We start from the raw sequence: 23,318 nt of genomic DNA on the forward strand, positions 1-23,318 counted from the left end.
AATAAAATGGGTAAATAAAAGAGGTTTCTTTTGCCAAAAAATATATCAATCACATTTATTAATAAACAGCCCTTGGTAGAACACAAGACACAGGAAAGAGTTTATACACATTCAAATGAAATATGGCTGATAATTCTGGTATTTGGATCAGAGGTAAAGCTAATCAAGCCTCTACATGAGGGGAAATACTTTTGTGACTTATGTCCACCTTTTGCAAAACCTGAGTTTTAAGAATTACTGCTACACATCATAGATATTCAGATCTATCACACGCATTGTCACAGTATCTCCTATCATTCATGCCATTGGCTTAGCACACACAACCCTACAGCATAAACACATACAAACAGTGACAATGAAAAGATGGACGACATGAGTCCAACGTCAACAGTGTAATGACAAACATAATTGCACTCATAATACTGCTTATTAGAAAAAAAATCTCCATCTTAATTTGCATTCTGCATTGCAGTACTGATAAAAATTCAGAATTTCAGTCAATGCAGTAATGAAACATAGATTAACTGATTGTAGGATTTCATTTTCTGGCTCAGAAATTTGAAATGTTTTCTTATTGTTTTATTTGAAGAATGATCATAGAATTGATCAGTTGTCCATACTCATTTTTATGTGAGCTACATTCAAAGATAACACGTAGTCTTTTGTATACCTTAAACTAAATGTGACCAGCAGCACCTACTTTCATATGAAGTCTTCACTTCATGCAGCTTGTATAACTCAAGCATAACCTCAAAAAGCTGCACTGAGCACTGAGAAGGCAAAGTGAACATTGTCATATGTATAAATACAGCTAAGTCAAATGTGCTTTGCAGTGACAGTTTGTGAACCAAAACTGAGCAGCTTAACTCACAAAAGACAAACCGTCAGTCAAGAGTATTATATCGTCCATGCGTAGACGCCATTCAACAGCAATGTTTACAACAGACAGAGTACTGTAGTGGTTTTGCGATGACTGAGGAACAAGTCATTTTGTGCATGTCTGTGATATTGCAAAGAATTGCCCTGACTATAATCCTTAAAGTAGAACAAGCTTTACACCTGTTGACACTAATGTAGTTCTTTTTTTTTTTACCAGTGCCATCTACTAGAACAGAGTATTTTGTTCTCTTTAATAATATAACCTGATAAAGGCCCTCAGTTTAACTGCTGCTGGTGCTGTCCATAGTTGCAAGCAGATGAGAGAGTTTGGCCCTTTGGGACGGAGTGATGTTCTGGCTCATGTGGATGATGCAGTCCATGGCTACGTCAGGGTTGGCCTGCACCAGACTAGGACACAGGAGGAAAATTATAAAACAACTGCACCTTTTAAACATGCTAATGGTGAAAATGTAGTAATAGTAAAAATTAACAAGTCAATTGTCTGTCGTTTTTACTTGCATCTGAACAAACTATTGCTTTTAGTGGCCCGTCTGCTGATAGATTAGAAACTCACTTTTGGTTGCATACCACCATGATGACTCTATCGATATTAAATTACCTTGTCAGGCCCAGAATGCATCTCGGTGAGTAAATATATGGGGCGCAAAGTGAGACTAAATAACTTTTCTTAACAGTGACCACCAAAAGTGGCCAAACTATTGAAAGGTTAATGGTAAATGCTAAAACGTAGTAACAGTAGAACAAATAGAGAAAACTCATAAAGTCACTGAACTGATTCAGTAATGGTAGCCACCATAAGCTACTGATCATACCAGACCAATTAAGGCTGTAACAGCAGTGCTGAATTGAGCAAGGATGCGTTTTTTTTTTTTTGCTGGTGACTTCAAGTTTTCATTTGTAAAAGGAGATCTGTTATTTCTGTTTTTAAAAGTTACATAGTCGCTTTAAGATGAAGGTATATGTTAAGGGAGAGCTTTAAATTTAGAATTCTACAGTCCATTTTAGCTAAACATGACTAAACAAGTGATTCTGACTTTTTAGCTGGTGCTCTTTGTGGAGTGGGATATCCGAGGGGACCCGAAAATCATTCACTTATGTCTAAAGTGTAGCTCAGTTATGTATAAGCTCATCATTTTACAATTTACATGCTTTGTAGATTCATTTATATGTGATGTGTAACTGTTAATGGTTTGTGTGAGTGTGTCTGCATACCTGCGGATATGTTTCAAAGTGTTTTCCCTTTTCAGGTACTTGATGTTCTCTCGGATGGCCGATCGAGCACCATCCTCCTTCGACAAATGCTTTTCAAGCCACTCGACTACTGCTTGGTTATTATCCCAGAGGTAGGCCTGGAAAGGAAGACATGAGCAGAAACTGGCAGTGAATACTGATTAGACACACAACAAATAGGCAATAGCATTTTAGTACAGGGGTACTGGGGCAAACGTACAGGGATTTAAAAAAATAAAATCTGCAGCAAAAAAGCTGCAGCCACATACCTTGACAGTTCCCTCTGTTTCAACAAACCAGCGTCGCAGCATAGACTGCATGTGTCCGTCACTGAGGTCCTTGTTGGCCTGCAGAATCTCACACTTGACCACCTGCTCCAACAGGAGGCGGCGCAGACGCCAGTAGAAGAAGGTCCGAACATTCTTCCAATCTAAAATATCCTGTCAAAGGGCACAGTGAAATATGTTATTATAACAACATTAACCTCCACTGAATTCAGTCTTACTTTCTGTGTCTCGTGTCACACATATTGCCATGTTGTCATAAGATCAGTGTTCATGTAGTCCACACTCACAGTGATGACACCCTTCTCCTGCATCCTGCCTGGAGTGTCATGGAGATCTACGAACTGCACTGCCACCTGGTGGTAGATGGGTGACAGGAACTCCTCTCTTGCTTTGAGCTTTGACTCCAGCTCTCTGCACTGCTTGTCAGACAGCTCTGGGGAAGCTGATGAAAATATAAGTGCTCTGAGTGAATATAAATGTCTTGCCAGTGAGGTTACCACCATCCAAACAGTACTATAATGAAAAAGAAAATAAGAAAGTAGGATTGGTTGTGTGACTTCAAAGGAAATAGCATTTACCAAGCTGTTCAACCAGATCAGCATAGACTGAATCCAGTCTTTTCATGGTCTTCAGCAGGTCCTTCCTCCTGAATTTGATCTCCACTGTACCCTCAGCCTCCAGCACACCACCTCTGATTACAGGAAGTCAAACAGTGAGGAGTGAAAAGAGAGAAAGTACTGATTCATACACACACACACACACACACATCTGTCTTGTCTGTCACATCAGACACCATTGATTAACCGTTAAAAACATTGCTGCTTCATGTACCTGCTCTCCCTGTCAGCATACAGCTCCATACACAGTGGGTTGATAGTGGGGTCAATCACCACCCATGACCCTCCTCTCAGCTCAGCGTGTGGTGGGATGTACACCAGCACTGGCTGACGGAAACCATGCAGGGCGTCCACAATATAGGCCCCGAACTTCAATATCTGGTCATACATATCTGGGAGAGGAATGGGAGACCAAATAAATTATCACTTAATTCAACAAATTTTTGAAGTCTCTCTTCAGTGTTAAGTATTCATCCTATACCCTTCATTCCTCCAGAGAAGCCCCTCCAGTTGGCAAACACCATGAGAGGCAGACGTTCATGGTTGAAGTCACAAATAGCCTGAGCTGTTTTAAAGGCCGAATCTGGAAACCACACCTGGCCGGCCTGCTGCATAACCTGGAATAAACACACATCAACACAGGCAAGGATGAGATACTCATATAATATGTTCAAATCATAGATACATGGACAGATTAACTCACTTTAGATTCTGAATCCAAGTTGGCTGGATCTGCGGGGACAGTGAACTCAACTGTACGCGTTTCCACAGCAATGACACCAAGCGGGATTCCTCCTAATCTGTATTCATTCAACAGAGTCAGAAAACAGTGTAAGTAGTGGGATTTAATAATAAACAAACATACATATACAATATTTTTGCATACATTGAGTGTAAAGAGATTTACCGTGCTCTGCCCACTACCACTGTCTGAGCCCAAGACTCCATGATCTCCATGAAAGAGCCGTGGTCGAAGAATCCGCTCTGCCAGGCGCCTTTCACCACTGATAATTTAAATGCAGACAAAAAGCAAATTAACTGGCTTTATTACATTATTATTATTATAAATAGTACAGTTTCAGTTTTAGTTTTCCGTTTTCATGCCACTCACTGGGGTGGGGTCTCCCAGCCAGCATCCAGCGAGGATCGTATGGTGCTTTTGTAGGAGTGAATTCTATCTCTCTGTCTACTGGATCTGTAGTCGTTAAAACGGGCACAGGGGAGTGTTTGTTCTGTCAGGAGAGAAGAACCACTCTGGTTAGTGATCTGATGGATTGGTTCAGACACTGTATATAGATCTAGATGCCACACTATAACTTCAAACATTCAGCTGAACCTTTGGCATGTAGGAGAGCCACTGGAGGATGGTGAAGACACCCTCAAAGTCATCTGACACAGTGGAGTGTGTGACTCCATTATTGTGCATGACCTGGACTCCTCCCAGCTGGTTGTTGGAAGTGTAGACCTGTCTGCCCAGAACCTGTACAGAAACAGAGACTTTATGGGTCACAGTAATGGCTTTTTTTTAAGAGTTACTTAACACACCCTGAAAAAATCTTGTTTTTGCTGCAACCAGTTGTTTAACTTCTTCTCTCTTCACTGTAGGACCCTGTGAAATCCCTCTGGCTAGAAGTGCAACAAAGCACACTCCTGATCACACCCAACCACAGTCAGCAGTGATGCCACAATCATGTGATCAGAGATGAAACAGATTTGAAACTTTCAATTACAGAGGGCAGTAAAACACTGCTTTTTAGCCTGGTGTTAAACTCTTTAATCCACAAATTATCAGGTTTAAATCTGACTCAAGGGTGCTGTTGCCACTTTTCCTTCCTTTAAGTTGCTTCTCTAGCATCCAATAATCTTGATGAACTATCTAGTTATGAAACAACTCCTTGCCTGAGACAGAAGTAACACCTTAAACACCTAATGTGGGCTTAATAGATTATCATTAATCCCACAGTGTTGTGGAAGAAAATAAATGCAGAAAATCAGGATATTGAAGAAGATGATTACATTTATCTTTGTTTTTCATCAGTTTTTTGCCTAGATATTCTTTCCTGTCGAAATGCATTTTTTTCAACATTTTCAAGTTTTTCACCAAAATATCATTAATATCAGGGTCACAAACAAACCAAGGCTGAAATATAGCATGTTGTAAATTCCTTGATAACAGTAAGATGGATCAAACACACCTTGTTAAGAGCACCAGATCCAGTCAGGATAATGTGAGAGTTCTCCACCTGGATGACTCTCTGACCCAAACGGACCAGATAGGCTCCTATTCCAATAGCGCGGCACGTCACCTGCAGGAGCATTAAGTGGCTTAGATAAAGGTCCAAGAGAATCTCATAGACTCTTGCTGCTCAGGGAAATCAGGTATTCAGTCTTACCATACTAATTGTAATAATCTCCTCATAGGCCTGAGAGGATTCTCCAGCAATGGTACCAGAACCTCGCAAGTTCTCAACCCCAAGACCTTCATCCTTCCCGATAATGTCAGTGATGATGTACCTGTAAAATATGGGCACAGTGTCAAAGACCAACAAAGAAATAACCTTTTTCCCCACAGAGACAAGTTAAGTGTGTCAAATGTGGCTGATTTTGTTATATTTTATGAGTATACATAGATGATTTACTGTACCTGGACTCTCCACCTTCTTCCACATGGTGACAGTGCACAGCATTGGTGGAGCTGATGTGGGTGTAGTCTTGTGGCGTCAGATAAAGGTACTTGAAACCCTACAGGGTGATATGAGAAATGTCAAACCACACATACATATGTTCTTTTCATGTGGTCATTTACTCTACAAGTGTAAAATGCAAACAGGCCTCAGAGTTCACCTTGTAGGGGTCAGAGGGGTCGATCCAGGCCACCTGGAACATGTGTTTGATCTCTTCAGCGAGGCCAATGCGTGCTCCACTGTTAGCAGCGATGTAAATGCGGGGGATGCCCTCAGCTCGAGCCAGCTCAGATGCTTTGAGGAACAGCTCATCCTCCTGAGGCCCAAAAGAACCTATCATGTGGGTGATGTCATTACAGATGACAATGATGTCTCGACCCTCTGGATACTCCAGAGTCTTCATCTTCATCTTGAAGGCAACCATTCCCACCTGATAAAGAGCAGTTAAAGTGGCATCAGCATTATCACACTGAGAAAGATAGCATGAATTAACTTTCTAAAAAGTATCCTACATCATTGTCTCCAGGCAGGCGGTTCATCTGCACCAGTCGACCTTGTGGGTCCAGAACCAGCTCTGTGCACATCAGCACGTCTTTAGGGCATTTGTCGCCTGGACCCCACAGCTTGAACAGTGCCTACAGGAAGATTTTCAGTATGAGTGAGACACTTTAGGAGCATCAAAGAAAGACATAAGTCAAGTGAGGTAGCAGCACCTGTCTGAACATCTCAGGGAAGTCGTAGACATAAGTGGTGCCCTGAGATTGAGCTTGGAAGCGCTTGGCCTGCAGAAGGTCTTTGGTAACATAAGGAGTGTTGATCAACATGCCATGCAGAGGACCCTGTTTGTCTCCATATGACTGGAACATGATCTGGATAGATGACAAGGAAATTTTGTTAATTCATATGCCCATGATAATTATTTGCTCAGAAGTAAAATTATTACAACTGCAGCTGTAAAAAAAAATAATACACAGAACACATCCCCTGCAACTGAAATGTATCAAATCTATTGGTCTGCATTTCACAACATGTTTGCATGAGGCTATCACGGTCAATTCTCCTCACCTGCCCAGAACTTAGATCGGTGACCTCCTTATACAGGCTGATGTCCAAGTAATAGCCAGACTCATTAGTGAGAAAAAGGCGGATAGGGATGGCATTCCCAGTAGGAGTAAGACGGATGTTGATCTTCAGCTCAGCCTGTAGGACCCGCAGCTTCCAAAGACGGCTCCCGTAGCGCATCACCATGGAGCGGACAGACTCCTCTATCTGAGGGCACCGAGAAGAGGACAAGGATTTTAGAGAACTAAATCGGATAATCAGAGGTTTGAAGTCTTCAGAATTCTTAAGTCTGTACAGAAGTCAGTATATACAGTTAGGTCAGTGAATATGGACTGTACAAGTTGAAATCATAACAATATATTAGTGGGTTAATATCTAATTAAATATCAGAATCACACCCAAAATATGCACCTGAGAAAAATGAAAAATGAAGTCTAAACATTACAGAAAATTGTAATTTCTGCAGACAGAAATTATATGAATTCTGAAAACTGTATGCAACAGTGGATAATAATACTTGCAATACAGCAGTATGTCAGCAGAGATGTGCGGCACACTGACTTTAGAGGGGTCCATAATGACAGTGGGGACGAAGTTGAGGAAGATGTGATTGCAGTCTGTGCGGACATTGGTGTTACTGAAGGCCACCTCCAGCTCATCCATGGCCTCCAGCAGAAGACGTTCTCCTTCATTTTGAAGGTATTCAAAGGACGCTTCCTGGTTGCATATAAAGAGAATCACATGTTTCAGCAAAAATCTCAATCTAACAGCACAACATAATATTTTTTACTAAAGCTACACATAAGCCTTACATCTTAGAAAAATACTTCACTTGTTTTGTTTTGAAAAAAAATAATGAATCAAATTTCAAATATTCCCTCTTGCCTTTGTAATGAGATCTGAGTGGCGGATAATAGCTCGAATGAAGAATCTGTAATCCGTAACTTCAGCCCCCTCCTGAACACGAGCAGCACCCCGGTAGAGGTGCATCTTGTGGTTGGCACAGGGAACGGCTTGCAGGTCAAAGTTCCTCATGCGGTTGAGCTCCAGCTGAAATGCTAAAGCTGGCTCCAGATTACGATAGATACGATCTTCTTGGAACTGTGGAGAATCACAGATAAGAGTGATTCATCTCCTTCTTCTCAGATAGCAGCATGTCAGTTGACTGACTGTTTTTGGATTAACAATTACAATATCTTGCTCCATTGAGAAAAACTTACCCCATCTCTTGCTCTGAAAGTGAAGAACTTGGGAAATTCTCTCTGTCGAAATATCAAAAAATAAATAATCAGATAGTTTACTTTAAATCCACATGAAAGCTATTAGAATTATGCAATAGAAGCAGCACCATATATAGAAAAAACAAATGAAAGAAATTGAAATGTATTCACTTACTCCATTTATTAATGGCTCAGTAATCAGCACCAAGTACAAACTAAGTGTATGTGTTTTCACATTTAGATCTATGATGTACTGTTGAACTGTTAGGGTTAGTCATTTATAGCCTTATCCAGTACTTCACAAAATAATATATAGTAATATATGTAAATGACAATAGTAGGCCTAATGAAAATAATGTACTTGCTGAGATTGTTGCAGACTTACCTTCTGTGCAACCAAAAATGTGATTCTCCTGATCCCATACTCAAAGAGGACTGCTTTCTATAGAAAAAATACACAATTTTCAATTCAATAACAAAAAACAGAGACAATTCCTCACATTCATGAGAATCAATTATCATTATAGTCTTTTTTTTCAGATGAGGAAGCTGACCTTTGACTGGGCGAAGGCAGCGAAGGCTGTGACTAAGGCATCATCATCTTCTGTGTCTGCCGTTTTTATGGAAACATTAATGATGTGGATTGGGTTCTCCTTTGTATTCTGTAGTGAACAGAAGAGAAATTGGTGTATGCAGAGACACAGGAATAAAAAAAATCAGTGACCTTTACACACCCACAGCGCTCACCTTGAAGTTCTCCTCGTCGTAGAGACTGGAACAGGACTCTGAGAAGGATGAACTCTCCAGGAGTGGTTCTGCAAAGCTGCAGAGAACTTCATCAAATTTCCTGCAAAAGAAACAAACACAATATCAGCATTCAATAACATATTCTTAATTTGATCTACAATGTCTTTGTTATAAATGATTAGGAAAGAACAGAAAATGATAAATTGATCAAATTGACCTTTTGAAGTCATCAAAACACTGGAAAGCCACCATGGCGCCCATGCGCTGACAAGGTGGAGACAGGGCTCCCTCGAGGAAGAGATCACTGCTCTGCCGCCTCATCTTAAACTGGCTTGATCCATTCACTGGGACAGGAACCCTGAGAGAAACATACATGGACAGTGATGAACAGACAGGACCACTGAATGATCACTATAGAGAAGTTTGCTTTGGCAAAAAAAAGAACAGCCAAGAAAACAAGTATTTGTACAGAGAGCAATTAAAGCAAGTTTGGTTGTTTTTACATATTCATCAAAAAACAACCAGGAATTACCACCCTCATATCCAATTAGAATTACATACAGTTGATAGGTACACTTAATGTTTTTTATTGGAAAGAATTATGAATTGTTGTTATCAAGAACAGTTCTCACTATGTTTGATTGATAGTTGCAAATCAGGGATCAAAATCTGGTGCTGGGGAATACAGGCTCCCCATTCAGTAGCAATCAATAAAATTTCAGGCTTGAGATTTTTTAGAGGAACATGAAGTGAATAAAAGATGAACCTCTCAAAAAGCTCCTTATTGCTTTACAGAAGCAAAAAAAAAAAACCCAAAAACATATGCTCATATGCACATAAGCTCAGCTAAAAAGTGAATTAGGAAGGACTTGTTAGAGGAGTCCGTAAGCAAGTGTTTCTGGTTTCAGAGGACGGATGGAAAAAAAGCAACACAGTGCATTCAGCATGCATTGCCGTGAGACATACACACCATCAGGTGTAGCTGGCTGGGAGGAGCTTTACTCTACCTGTTCAGAGTAGGGCTGCTCCCTCTGAAATAAGATGATTGACAGGTGAATATTAGCAGTGGATGATCAAACTTCACCTCTACCTCTAGGCATTATGATTAGATTAAAGCACTTTACAAGATGTTACGCACATTCACATTAATGTCCAGTTGGTAAAATCATTTTGCATTCAAAGTTAGCTATAAGCAGTTACAGCCACAATTTATAGGCCACTCTCAGCCTGTACCACTATACAAAGGGTAACTATGATTTATGTTAGGGGCTGACAGACACTTAAAGATTGTTTTTAAGGCCTGGACTTCTTCAAGACACTTTCTTCATGTACTTTCCTATGGAATGTCGGTTTATTTGGTTTAATGACATCAGTAAAATGTCTCAAGAGAAAGCAGAGTTGAGGTAATATGTGTCTAATTTTGGTGGTGGTGATTCACCTGTAAAAGGAATAATTAGTGTGTCATTCATCTCTGGCTCCTTGCAGCGCAGTTTAGTGGAGGCAACATGTTACCTGTTTGGGTGTGATGACGGCAGCATAAACTGGAAATCTACAGCACACGTTCCACCCTGCAGCTGGTGATGCTGGATGCTATTTAGCTCATAGGCGATATAAGCTCTGCGCACGTACACCTGTGAGTAAACAGAGAAAGTCTTGATGTCTGAATGAGAAGTAAAAATAAGGAAATATCTTGGTGTGTATTCACTATCCATACCTCCAGAGCAGCCATGCATACAACTTGATTGGAGTGATAGAAGAAATTGGGCAAGACGTCAAAAATGGAGGTTTCAGAGAGGATGAGTTTCTGTGGGAAATGAAAGCAAATGTTAATCATTTTATATTCGAGTTGGGGAAAACTGATAGTTGTGATGATAAATTCTCTGTACAACACTCACCTTCAAGTTCTCCGGGCAAAACTGATGTCCATACATGTCAATGGCCGACAGGAAGATGGACTCCACCTGGTTGTGCCTCAGTTCATATGACGGTAAATGGGAGGCAATCAACACCTATGACACATCCACAAGTCTTATACAGTATGAAGTCAATTAAGCTGGAATAATCTGACTGCTCAAAAAGGGTGCGTAACTAATGTAATACAATATTGTGAAAAACATCATTAAAAAATGTCACTTAAGATTCCCTTTTTGGTAGATTACTGTGCTTAAATTATATATTCAAAACAGACAACAGAGTGTTAAACTGAGACACAGACAGTCTACGGTCTTACCTGTCTGGCTCTTAAGGCGACCTTTGAGTTCTCCATCCTGCTGAGCTGTGTGAGCTCATTGAGAATTGCCATCAGCTCATCTGCTAGGGTGGGATCTCTTCCACACAGTTGATCCTACACAAAGTCAAAGACACAGCACGCTACGTCAAGTTCTGTTCATGTAGGAAGAATGATTAATGCATGCATGTCAGTGTTAAATTTGATGAAAGCCTTACTATGAGCATTGTGACCAGGACGTTCTTCTTGGAGACCTGTGCATGAGAGAAGATGTACTCCAGCACAGGACTCATGTCAGGTTTGTACTGCTCTCTCAGGTTGATAACACACTTGTCATAGTGAGCTGTTTGTGAGAACGAGAGTGAAATTATCTTAGTAATGACAAAAAAAAACACAGTTAAGATTTTTAAAAAAGTAGAGTTTCATTTAAATTTTAGTGTAGTGTTTTAAGGTCACCTTGCTGAAACTGCATCTCTACTTGCAGATATCGCTTCAACAAATCCAGAACCACAGACTTCATGTAACCACGTATGCCACTCCTGTACCTGGACCAGATATATTCCAACATGTGTCAATCAATGCAATACTTCTATCATTGAAATATATGATGTATTACTGCAGAAACATGTGCATCTGACAATTACGAAAAAACAAAAAGCTAACCTCTGTACCAGCTGAACAATACTCTGAGTGTTGATAAAGAACACTTCTCGGTCAGCCTTCCTCTGTAGAGTTGCTGCATGGCTGTCGAGAATATTTGCAATCTGGAATAAATGAAATAAAATATCATTATATACAGGACGGTGCACTGTTAAACCGTGAAATATGCAGTACACTGTATATACTGTGTCATTCCAACTGTTTCTACACAGACAAATGTGGTTATTCATATTTAGAGAACTTTCTCTAGTTTGTTGTTATGTTCTCACCCTTTGGCTCGGGAACTGACAGAGGACAGAGGTGATGTTGCTCGCGTACTGGGCCATGACTTTACGGATATCTTTCTCAACAGCAGGTGGAATACGACCCGCCACACTGGTCATGATCTCCTGCAGTTCCAGCAGCGGCAGTGAAGGGTCACGCAATGTCTTCATCAGGGTAGCTACCCACTGTTTCAGCTGCAGAGAAGAAAATACAAACATAGAGTATAATCAATATAAATGACTGATACCATTCAAGAATCTGTAGCGGCAGAAGGCATACGATGTACCTTGCTGCTGAAGAAGGGCTCTTCAAGACAATAACCATCCATAACTTTAACCAAGTTTTCCAGGACCTGATGGAACACCTGATGGAGCTTTTCCCCAGTGATGGGCAGCGGTTGCTGGGGTGGCAATGTGGCCGTGTTGAGCTCCACCTATGACAAGAGGGAGGGGACCAAAGTGGGGAAGAACAGTTTCCATTATTTTCTGCAATGAATAGTACAATAAAAATAGTTATAAGAGGGACATTAAAAAGATTTTTTTTGCTTTGCCATCAGAGCTTCCACTGGGCTTGGCCAAATAACAGTAAATACCTGCAATGTAATTTTTTTAATATGAGTAAATTTGGACAAACCCAGGCCAAAATGTGCCAAAATGCCTAATTTGACACTTATTAGCAAACAACTGAACATTGCTCAAATGTAGTATAAATTACAACACAATCAAATGATTAATGCAAATGATTTATGCACTGTATATTGTGATTTGGATCAACTTGCCCGATTTATACTGCTAGGGTCGTCCAGGTCGATATGTGCCACCACACAGCCAGGCTCCAGAACTGCCCCAGGTCTCTTGACAAAGTGGATGCAACCAGACTGCTGCACAGTCAGAGTCATCACCATCTTCATCACCTGAATCCACAGCAGAAACAGAAACTCGATAAAAAATATGGTAACACACAGCATGCCTCAAAAAAAACAAAAACAAACACACACACAAGCAAAATCCATCAAATTCACCTCAATCTCTGCGTAAGTCTCTCCAGCACAAATATGACCACCATCCTCAGCAACATACTGCAGGAGTTTACCAGCAGAGGGCGATCTCAGCACCGTGGGATCATTCTCCTTATCAAATACACAAGTCTTGTTGCCAACAGTGATGCGGTAGCTGTGGGAATAAAGTAATTCAGAAGGAAAATTAGCAAAACATATAAACAATTCAATTCAATTCAATTCATCCAGATACTACACAGTAAAGCTCTCGCCTGTCCACTTCCTCCTTCATGTAGGTGGTGTGGCTGCAGCCATCGTAGGAGAGCAGGAGGCCACCATCACTCAGCCTGTGGACATCTATTTCAATGTGGGAACCGTTCATCATGATGACATAAGTTGTTGGGGACTGGCGAGCCACCTGCAAGTAGCAATGGTGATTATTTATTGATCAGAATGAAAAAGGTAAGAGGTTAAGTCAAACAAGGAATGTGTAAGAGGAAGGAAACAGATACCTTGAGACAGAATTTGACTCCTTCATATATAAGGTCCACACTGACAGAGTTGAGGAGGCTGGCTGCAGGCAGTACCTGGCCTCTATAGATGCATAAACAAGAGAACATGATCATACAGTAACGACTGTGGTGAGGTATTAATTCGAAGGGAGAGTGTGAACTGACCTTTCCAGTGAATGTAGGAAGTCAGACATGCTCTTTCTAAAGCCTGCATCAGCAACATGCAAGGCGCCACAAACAATACCCAGCATGGTATCTGGTCTCTCCGCCTGCAGAAGGAGGATGTGGCTTCATTAAACAACAACATTCACATATTCAGTGACTGTGTGTTCAACTGTGTAATGATTTATGACATAAATCATTACATAAGGTTTCCAGTCTCTTACCTGCACTTTCTCTGCAATGAGATGATCCAGCCAGCCGGTGTCGATGTCATTGTTTCGAAAGCTTTCTGTCTCTAGTAACTTAATGAGGTATTCAACCGTAGTCCTGAAGTCACCTCTGATGGACAGCTCCTTCATAGCCACCACCATGTTCCTGAAGCAAATGGCAATTATGACACAAGATGAACTTAACAGCCTGTGAGATATTGATTTTTTTATGTTATAACTGCTTCACATTATTATAGAATCGAGCCTACACTTTGCTATAAAATAAATGCATTGGTAATAAGATTTTACTATATTATTGGCAGGTTATTGCATTTCCCACTTTATTTCATTACATCACAGGCAGTTACAAGGCAGATATTGCATTACTGGCTGTTGCCTCATAGACAACACTTAAACTGCTAAAGATAAAATATCCTGACAGAGCACAAAAAAAGAAGAGGGAGAGCGAGAGTGACTTACGAAATGGCTTCTTCACGGTTCTCGCCCCAAGAGAAACAGTGTCCGAACTGTGAATCTGCGAATTCATGCAGGCCGCCAGTCGCTCCAACACTAAAGTAACCCCAGACGTTTTTACTGCTGCGGAAGTTCAGCTCCTGCACGGTGCCAGAACTGGGTTTGAACCCCTTTAAAGGAGCACAAAGAGGACAGGTTAGTGGTGCAACTTTAATATCTATTAGAAATAAAGAGGTGTGTCTTCAGTGTTGATGAGATTGAGCTCTACCTCATCAGGGTTCTCACTGGTGATTCGAGCAGCTATGACATGCCCTCTTGGACTTGGTATGCATTCTGGATTCTCAAAGTTAACGATGGTGTCGCCCCATGGAGTTTCTCCATAAAGCAAGCGGATGTCCTTAATTCTGTGAAGGGGGATTCCCATCGCAATCTACCGAAGATGAAATATGACATGATTTGTAGTTAAAGCCTCAGATGCATGAGGAATCAAATCTTTTCTGTGGTGTAATAATTCTTCTGAAAGTCCAATGAGAGCTTTACCTGAAGCTGGGCGGCAGGCAGATTTACATCTCCGATCATCTCAGTACAGGGATGTTCCACCTGCAGGCGAGGATTCAGCTCCAGGAAATGGAAACTTCCATCTTCAGAGAAAAGGTATTCCACAGTTCCTGCACTCACATAGCCCACCATCTTGGCCAGTCGCACAGCATACTGAGCCAGGAAGAGGAGACAAAACGTGAAGTCTCAAACAAAGCAAGAGAGCTGATTAGTGTAAGCAAATGAATACATGCAGTAAAATAACTGACCCGTTCCATTTGCTCGAATGTTGAGGGAGCAGCTATGGTGGCCGGAGCCTCCTCTATGATCTTCTGGTGCCTTCTTTGGATGGAGCAATCTCGCCCAAACAGAGAGATGGCATTTCCGTACCCATCAGCCAGTATCTGTACCTCAAGGTGCCTTGCATGCTGTGCCAGCTGCATGATAAAGATGGGCGAGCCGGGTACCTCTGTCTGAACCTGCGCTCAACATACACATTTGTTGCAATGACATCAAATTCAGCTGTTGAAGGTTGGGGCTGAAGTACACACAATTGAAGACATGCGTTAGGTTGTAAAATGTAATTACACAAACCTGTCGAAAGAAGCTTGGAAAATCGTCAGCGCTTTCTACTTTCCTGATACCTTTTCCACCTCCACCCTCGGAGGCCTTGATAACAACTGGATAACCAATTCTCTCAGCTCCCTGCCAGGAGGAGACACATGAAATTGAACTTGGTTTACTTAAAGGACTCACATGGAAAAAGAAACTACCTGACGACTTTGCTAAAAATGCTCACCGCCAAGCCATCATCTACATCAAGAACACAGCCTTGTCTGTAGACCTCTGGAGGAACACTTATTACATTGCCCCGTCTTTGGTCCTCCTCTGCCCAGTCCACTCTCAGACCTGAAGCACAATGACAGGCAAGGGAAGAATACTGAAAAGTTTAGTCTTTTCTCTGTACAGGTGCACAAATATAAATTTAAAAATAAACCACATGAGGGAATCTTTAGTCAGTATCTGCAGCACAGCGTGTACTACATATATGTAAACTGAGACAGTGGGAACAAGGGCATCACCTGATCCGCTCCATGGTAGTGTGGGAATGTCAGCACTCTGAGCCACAATGGATGAAGCCACCTTATCCCCTAGGGCCCACATAGCCTTACTGGACGGTCCTAAGATAAGATTGTCATTTAACAAAAACATCTAACACAGATAGAAGGAACCAAACCAAAATAATGTGAAGATTCTGTGGTTTCAAACTGGGTTGTACCTAAGAATGAAATGTCTGCTTTGTTCAGGAGCTCAGGCAGTTTGGGATTTTCTGAAGCATGGCCCCAACCGGCCCATACAGCCTGTTAATAGTGATACACACAGACATATAATAATTTCTCATAGTTTTTATTACTGAGTAGACAAGGTAAAAGAAGACGGATATGTGGATACATGCTGACATTTACCTGCACAGGGATTCTTTTGGCAATGTCCACTATCAGCTCTACATTGGCGTAGTTGTTATTATTGGGCCCACCGGGAACAGGCACGTAATGATCTGCCATTTTGATGTATTCTGTGGGAGAAGAAAAGAACAACACATAATAGTCAATAATTTATCCAGTGGAGGCTTTCAGGGCATCACTTTCTATGGCAGCACAGTCAAACAGCTGACTCACAGTTAAGACACAGTTTCTAGTGTTTTACCCTCACCCAAAACAGTGCTGGGTAATAACTGCTGGGTAATAAAAAAAAGATATGTATCAAGTTCACAATGACCTGCATTAGCTTTCAAGTCTTCAGGGGTTACCATGACCACAAAGCGGATGGTCCTCTCATTGCGAAACATTTCATACGACCAGCGACGGATAGAGCGCATACATTTGACTGCAGCTATACCATTGTTAGCTATCAGCACCTGTAAAACAGAAATAGACGCCACTTGAGTAACCTCAAGAAAAACAGAAATTGGGAAATGAATCAATCAAAATACAGGATGGAGTTTTGTTCCTACCTTTTCGATGACGCGGTTGCCACCAAAGCGGGTGACAAACTCGGCAGGAGAGGCCACAGTGAAGTCCCTCTGTAGATCCATCTTTCTGTGTTCCCGTCCTTTTTTCACCAAGTGAAGACCAGACATGCTAGGCCTGGAGTGGAAAGCTCATGGTTATTTGTCTTCCCCAGTAACGCTGCTAAATGTAATAACCTGGGTGTAGTTTGTGCTGTATATTAGCTGCAATAAATATTAAATCATCCAGGAAACTGGAGTCTGCATATCATCCTCCATAATGTCAGACCCGAGCGGGTGAAAACAGAAACAGGCTACAGTTCTCCTCTACGACCATGGTGGTAAACAACAAGAGAACAACAGCTCTGAAAAATCAAAAATCAAAGTCAAAGTTCAGTCTGCCTCTGTGGACCAGCCCATTTATGTCTGACTTTATCTTCAAAATGACCCTTAACCACTGTTCCTCACAGAAAACCACCAAACAACACAATCACAGGAAACTCAATTTGTTTCAAAATACAGGCCAAAGTTATCACCCTGTGTCTCTTTTTATAGGATGTTCACAACAAGAGAGCTAATAAAAGTTAAATGGTGTAATCATGATGCTTTCATACATACTGTACCTTCAGCCAAGGACTGCTCCAAACAGGAGAGTGATAAAAGTATTTAAAATACTCCAGCAACTGGGCTGTCCTTAAACACACCAATTCAAATGAGTGCAGAAAGAAAGCTCATGAAATGTATCACTTTGGTCATAAAATGTCTGATTACTGATGATAATTATTGTGAAATCCAGACAGACAATCAGCTTTAATTTGAGAGTTTTTGAGCAATGTGACATTAGTTGGAAAAAATCTACAGCCTTCATGTTTTTCTAAAGAACTTAATCGACTTTCAAGTGCAAAACATATTTTAACAGACACTAATATCCAAGAAGTTATGACTTTGCTCTTATGTGATTATTGATAGAGATCTACAAAATATGATTGGTATCAGAATCACAAGATCCATTTTAATGCCATTAAGTTGTGGATCGTCTCATCTGGTTCACTATTTGATTACAGATTACAGACCAGCATTACAACACACAGAGTAAGACACATTTACAACACTGCTCACATTAAGACAACAGAGGCAAAGCTGTTTTTCCATGTATGGTAATACACTATTCAAGTAAATACTACAGTAACTTAAGACCATTTTACGTACCATAATTATCTGCCGGCTCGTGCCTTGTTCAGTCTCTTTGCACCACCAACCACTTGAACTTTTGTAGAAATTCTGGTCCGAGTTAAGATATCACTGAGAAACACACGTGTTGCATCAGTGAAGCTGAAGTGCAATTCTGAGCTGATATGGACTTTAGACATACTGCTGTACTGTAAACTTCACTCAAGAACTATCGAGTGCACTCAGCTGTTGAACTAGTTTATCAAAACCTTTTTGCAGCTCAGTGTGAAGCACTTTATAATCTTTTTCCAAAAAATGAGGCATGTCCGCACAGCGTTTACTTTAACTAGACACTTAGTTCATAGACTAAACAATGAGTATCTATTCATAAACATGAATTTGAGACAGGAGGAGTATAACCTTTGCTAAAACATACTAGCTTATTACTGTACTGCTATATGTTGACGCCAGACCACAAAGTTCTTCTGGTTTGTTTAACACTTCCCTTCTCTAAAGAGTACAAATTGAGTGTGTTTTTTTTATTTCCTCAAACTCACATGTGCCAAGACAAGCTCTGCACAGTTACATAACTACGACCACATGAGCGATTCTTTCTGTTCACAAACATGTCGGCAGATGTTACTACAATATCTGTTCATGTTTTGTACAAAGTAACGCACAATTTCATTATTTCTACTGTTCTAACATAAATCATGTGCACAAAACAAACACTCCAGCCACAGTCTCAAATTACACCGAGCGGAAACCACTTCTTAATGGGACTAACCTTCGGAGATATGGGAACCAGTTGACACTTTGACAGCCATTTCCCTCCATTATATAGCGCGCTTTATTATCTTACGTGCCTCAGTGGTAAGAACATATTTTAAAATCTAAGACCAAAACAAAGAGACCTCTACAAAGTGCTTCCTCTCAGGTGCTGCCTCCCCTCACTCCTCCCACATGTGCAGCAAAATATCCTCCATCCACAGATCCCCTGTGACAGATCACAGGCTGCTCCTTGCAAGTATATAAAGCGCAGCCAGAAGCAAAGCAGACAGCAGGACAAGAGTGCTCATTCTGCTACGTCCGCTAAAGAAAGCAAACTACTGTCCAGGAAAAATGTGAAGCCAAAATTGTTGGGCAGGAAAAGGCTGCAACCTTCATGTACAATTTGACACACGCACACAAAAACAAAACAAACATCTATTTTCCATAAAATATTTTCCCTAAATATAAAATCTCATTCTGCTGCAAAACTATTCCCCTTAACTACAAAGACATGCTTCGAAAGTTGAGATTTAGGAGAGGAAAATTTCTTACCTTTTTCCCCTTCATGATGACTTCTACAAAGCCTACTAGCACACATAGCTTAATGCATTTGGATAAGTCAGTCCAACTAAGTTTGTCAAGATGAACTCGTAGCTGTGTGCACTCAACAGCTCCTCTGACCATCTATCATATTATATACTATTGGTGAATCTAAAGATAAAATTACAAAAAATATCTGTCGAGGATTTTTAGGGTTTTTTGCCTCTCAGTTCACTGCGCTGTGACCTAGAGTCACACCACAATTTTCAAAGTCACTAGCTCACGCTCTTGTTCCAATAATAGAGCCGGAGTGTTTGGCATGTGACAATAATGCAGGTCAGCTCGATGCAGTCACGTGATAACACATATCTTGTGAAGACAGGGTCGGAGCACAAAGGCACGTCACCAGTGTGCCCAGGTTTGACCTTCATCTGACAGTGCATTTTTGAGGAAAAACATCTTCTGACTAACTTAAATAAAGACACACTTTTTATGTACCTCAAGACTAATAATTGGCATGAGTGAGATGTCTCCATGCTTAAGTGACATGCAGAATTACAACTTCCAGACAAAGCTTTTCACTTATGTGTAGTCACATGATGGACTGATGTAAACTGCAACAAAGCGGACCCTGGACACTAAAGTGACTTTAATAAAATAAATAAAATCTTACCTAATGCCTGAGGAGCTGGGCTGTGGCACTTCAGAGGACACCTGCAGAGGAGATGATTTTGGAGTGGAGGTCGGTGGCGGGGATGCACCACTTGGAAGTTTGGTTACCACAGGTTCCTCGTCTGAAGAATTATCCTCTGACGCTCCAAGAATGAACTTGAGACGTTCCCTCGCCTCGGGCCCTGAGCTGAGCATTGGCACCTTGGGTTTGGAAGGTTTCTGGGTGATCGGCGGCGACGGTGTCTGCTCTGAATTTACCTCAGAGGAGGCCTGCTGAACCTCAGTGTCAGCCATGTTCACTTCCAGACCCACAGAGGCACTGTTGACCTGAAGACTGTTATCCTCATTGTGTGTTGAGGTAGTAGGAACTGTTAACAGGGAATGTTCGCCTGGATGAGGGGAGTGTGCAGCAGACATGTCCTCCTGGGTTGCAGAGGGACCACAGCCAGATGGAAATTCCTCTCCTTTCTCGGGCATCGCTACTGTCTTGGTATTAATCCTCCACAGTAGCAACAAAATCCATAGGATTAATCCCAGAACTGCAAACGGGAGCATTCACAGACATCCTCCTGAGACTGCAATGAAAACAAAGTGGACATAATTCATATAAGAGATGACAGTAACATTTTCACATCAAAGGTGAACTTGAGATGACAGGCTCATCATCATACATCTTTTTCCACTCCAAATATTTGTGGCATTAAAACAGAGTATTGTAAGCAGAACCTTGTAGTACAGAAATGCCAAAGATATATTTAAGGTAATTTAGAAACAGTGACACCATTTGTCCACCAGAGAGCACAGGCGAGCTCAATTTTCAACTGCAAAATGTCCCACTAAGTACATCATAAGCCAGTCACATTTCTTTAATAACCAAATTTAAGGGATCCTTATCAAACATGTGTTTTTATGTTATATGTTTATGTTAAGAAATGACTATTGGCCTGTCAGACCTGATTTGTAGCATTGCTATCTTTGTACTATTCTAGTCTGGAGACATTTCTCTTGGGGTGGTCTGAGGTCACAAGCCCTCTCAGGACAGAGGCATGCTGGGTAATTTTAGATAAGACATGTGGGTTAGGCTCTTAAGCTTAGCTTCAAAACACAGACAGGAAACACATAGAGAATCTTACTTTTGTATTAGCTTAACCCAAAAGATTTAAATTATACAGCTAAAAAAGTAGAATGTCTTTTCTATTAAGTAAATCAATTCAAATCTGATTTCTAGCAGTAGTTTAAATTTGCACAGTCAAATTAATCTTCTTATAAATCAATAAGAAGGTTATGTAGTTTACCATACCAGCAGGGCCTGGCAGGCTACATTTACCAGGCAGTGTCAGGTAAACAGCCAGTCTGTAACAGCTGGCATGAGAGCCGAGTGGTTTATATGGGGTAAAGGTCATCACTGAGGGAATGAAGGGTGAAGAGGGGGCACAAACATCCAAATAACATCGACATCTGAAAGCACCAAAATAAAGAACTAAAAATTAAGCATAGGTCAATATGCAGTCACCAAGAAACACATATGGGTGCCTCAAATTAAAGTGGATGATATATCAATATGCAATCCATGTGAAAGAGGCATTTAATATAGACACAGGGGGGCATTTGTCCTCTGGAGCCACTTTGTCTTTGTAGCATGACAGAAACAAAAGGACTAAAATGTAATTTTTCAAATTAAGCACTTTATTTGAGAGAGAGTTCTTTTAAAAAATAGCTTTTACAACTTCTCATTTAAAAAAAGCATACTCAAAGTTTTCTTTCATTACTACTTCCAGTAAATCACTAATCTAAACTGAAGTTAGTTAGCCTCTTTCACTATCAAATATCAGAGGATGAATGGAGTTTAAGAGTGATGACTGACCTCGACCGACTGGCAAATGTACATAAAATGTCACAGACTGAACGTGGCTTATCAGCAAAACGATGTACTTTTCTCTCTTACAAAAAAACGTGACTTTAAGAAGTTAAATGAAAGCAGGGTGACAAGGCAAGTCAATTCTGGCAGAAATACCAACAGGAAAATGAACCTACCTTTCAACATCATGAGTGATATATATATGTGTGTCAGCGAGATGATTCGGGTGTTTCAACTAGTAAAAGTGAGCTTGAAAAGGGGGTTTTCAGCTGTAAAAAAAAAAGGTGTGATTTTCACTCACCAGTAACAGAAAGCAACTGGCAGCCCAGCCCAGCCGTTGTTATTGTTGCTGCGATACACAGCTAGCTAGCGAGCTAACTAGCTGACAGCCAAACCACTCGTTATTTTTCATAACTTCACACTTCTCAGTAGTTATTTTTGAATTTGACTAGTCTTCACTGTCTATTTATCTCAACCGAGGGCTAAAACTCCGCAAAAAGTGAAGCACACCGCTGTAAATAGTGTTATGGTTTTGTTAAGTTCTTTGTATGACAGCAGCTACAAATGTCAAAGCCACCTACCCACCAGTGCGGTCTCTCACAGCCCCCCGCGACCGTAGCCTCCTCCTCGGGTAGTAAACATGTGCAGAGGGGGGTGAACGATGTATGGAGGACCACAAGTGTCAACGGAAATAGTAATAAAGCATTTCATTAATTAATAACTAATTGTGCAATAAACACAGGAATTAATAATTTGGTTTACAAATCCATCCATAAATAAATAGACTAAATTACAAATGAATTCATTTTTTGATATTTTAATGGGCAATAAAAAGAGGAATTATAAAAACCTGTGGAGGTACCAGATCAGCTCCATGGATGTACAAAAAGAACTGGATGCAGTGTTGGGGGCGGGGGCCCATTCATTCTATGAAAGTTGCTCAGTGGTGCACGAAACCAAAAAAAATACTTCCTGAAAACATACTACATATGCTCTATGGGCCCAATGCGCCCAGGAGCATGCTCACTAGAGACTTCCACCAGCCGAGACGGCTATCTTCTAGTTTAGCCCTCTGGCTAACTTGAATGGGGATAAAACAATTCAATCGGGTGGCTCTTCTAGACTTTCGAAATGTGATCGGACTGAATGGATCAAATTCTGACAGTGAAACAAGTCATTTTGTGGGGGTTGTGACACTCAAAAAAATGTATCCGCTGATTTACAGACGTGTCTTTCACAAGATAAGTCTATGGGAAAAAGTCTTTTTGGACCCAATAGCATAATGTGATGTTGTAGTTATACAGTTTTGCTGCTATGTAGAATTGGCTTCAAAGCCTGGCGCTATTCCTGTATCCAATTCTCTTCATACATCCATGATCAGCTCAGCCTGCCAGATAGGCTCAGGGTCTTGCATTTAAAGATGACGTTGCACATTATGATTTGTTGTATGTCGGAAAATGTACAGACGCCATCATAAAGTGTCTTAATAAGGTGTTGGGCCACCACGTGC

General features: G+C 40.9%; 1 protein-coding gene across 7 annotated transcripts; it reads right to left on the bottom strand.

Moving 5' to 3' along the window:
* Window positions 1-41: 41 nt before the first annotated feature.
* acacb (acetyl-CoA carboxylase beta) lies at window positions 42-22,443 on the bottom strand. Of its 7 annotated transcripts, none has more exons than XM_042420519.1 (54): window positions 22,390-22,443; window positions 19,952-20,525; window positions 16,804-16,936; window positions 16,569-16,707; window positions 16,256-16,365; window positions 16,069-16,150; window positions 15,872-15,970; window positions 15,589-15,698; window positions 15,384-15,494; window positions 15,059-15,268; window positions 14,793-14,963; window positions 14,521-14,682; window positions 14,259-14,422; window positions 13,794-13,944; window positions 13,573-13,676; window positions 13,408-13,489; window positions 13,168-13,313; window positions 12,920-13,070; window positions 12,677-12,811; window positions 12,185-12,331; window positions 11,904-12,092; window positions 11,638-11,738; window positions 11,431-11,519; window positions 11,193-11,317; window positions 10,978-11,091; window positions 10,643-10,756; window positions 10,462-10,551; window positions 10,260-10,378; window positions 9,755-9,778; window positions 8,965-9,105; window positions 8,748-8,847; window positions 8,555-8,662; window positions 8,386-8,442; window positions 8,001-8,042; window positions 7,666-7,881; window positions 7,342-7,497; window positions 6,784-6,987; window positions 6,432-6,587; window positions 6,231-6,353; window positions 5,879-6,148; window positions 5,679-5,776; window positions 5,428-5,548; window positions 5,230-5,340; window positions 4,371-4,514; window positions 4,146-4,266; window positions 3,942-4,038; window positions 3,738-3,834; window positions 3,516-3,651; window positions 3,249-3,426; window positions 2,996-3,108; window positions 2,705-2,859; window positions 2,400-2,570; window positions 2,113-2,249; window positions 42-1,287 (listed from the first exon to the last, which is right to left on the bottom strand). In XM_042420519.1, exons 2-54 carry the CDS (start codon window positions 20,503-20,505, stop codon window positions 1,161-1,163), a joined length of 7,305 nt encoding a protein of 2,434 aa, XP_042276453.1. In that variant the 5' UTR covers window positions 20,506-20,525; window positions 22,390-22,443; the 3' UTR covers window positions 42-1,160. The 7 variants fall into 7 exon arrangements, with proteins under 7 accessions (XP_042276453.1, XP_042276455.1, XP_042276452.1 ...); XM_042420521.1 differs by having other exon boundaries at window positions 22,394-22,434; XM_042420518.1 differs by having other exon boundaries at window positions 22,110-22,429.
* Between the last annotated feature and the right edge of the window lie 875 nt (window positions 22,444-23,318).

The sequence above is a fragment of the Thunnus maccoyii genome, chromosome 9 (assembly GCF_910596095.1).
Source record: "Thunnus maccoyii chromosome 9, fThuMac1.1, whole genome shotgun sequence".
NCBI lineage: Eukaryota > Metazoa > Chordata > Actinopteri > Scombriformes > Scombridae > Thunnus > Thunnus maccoyii.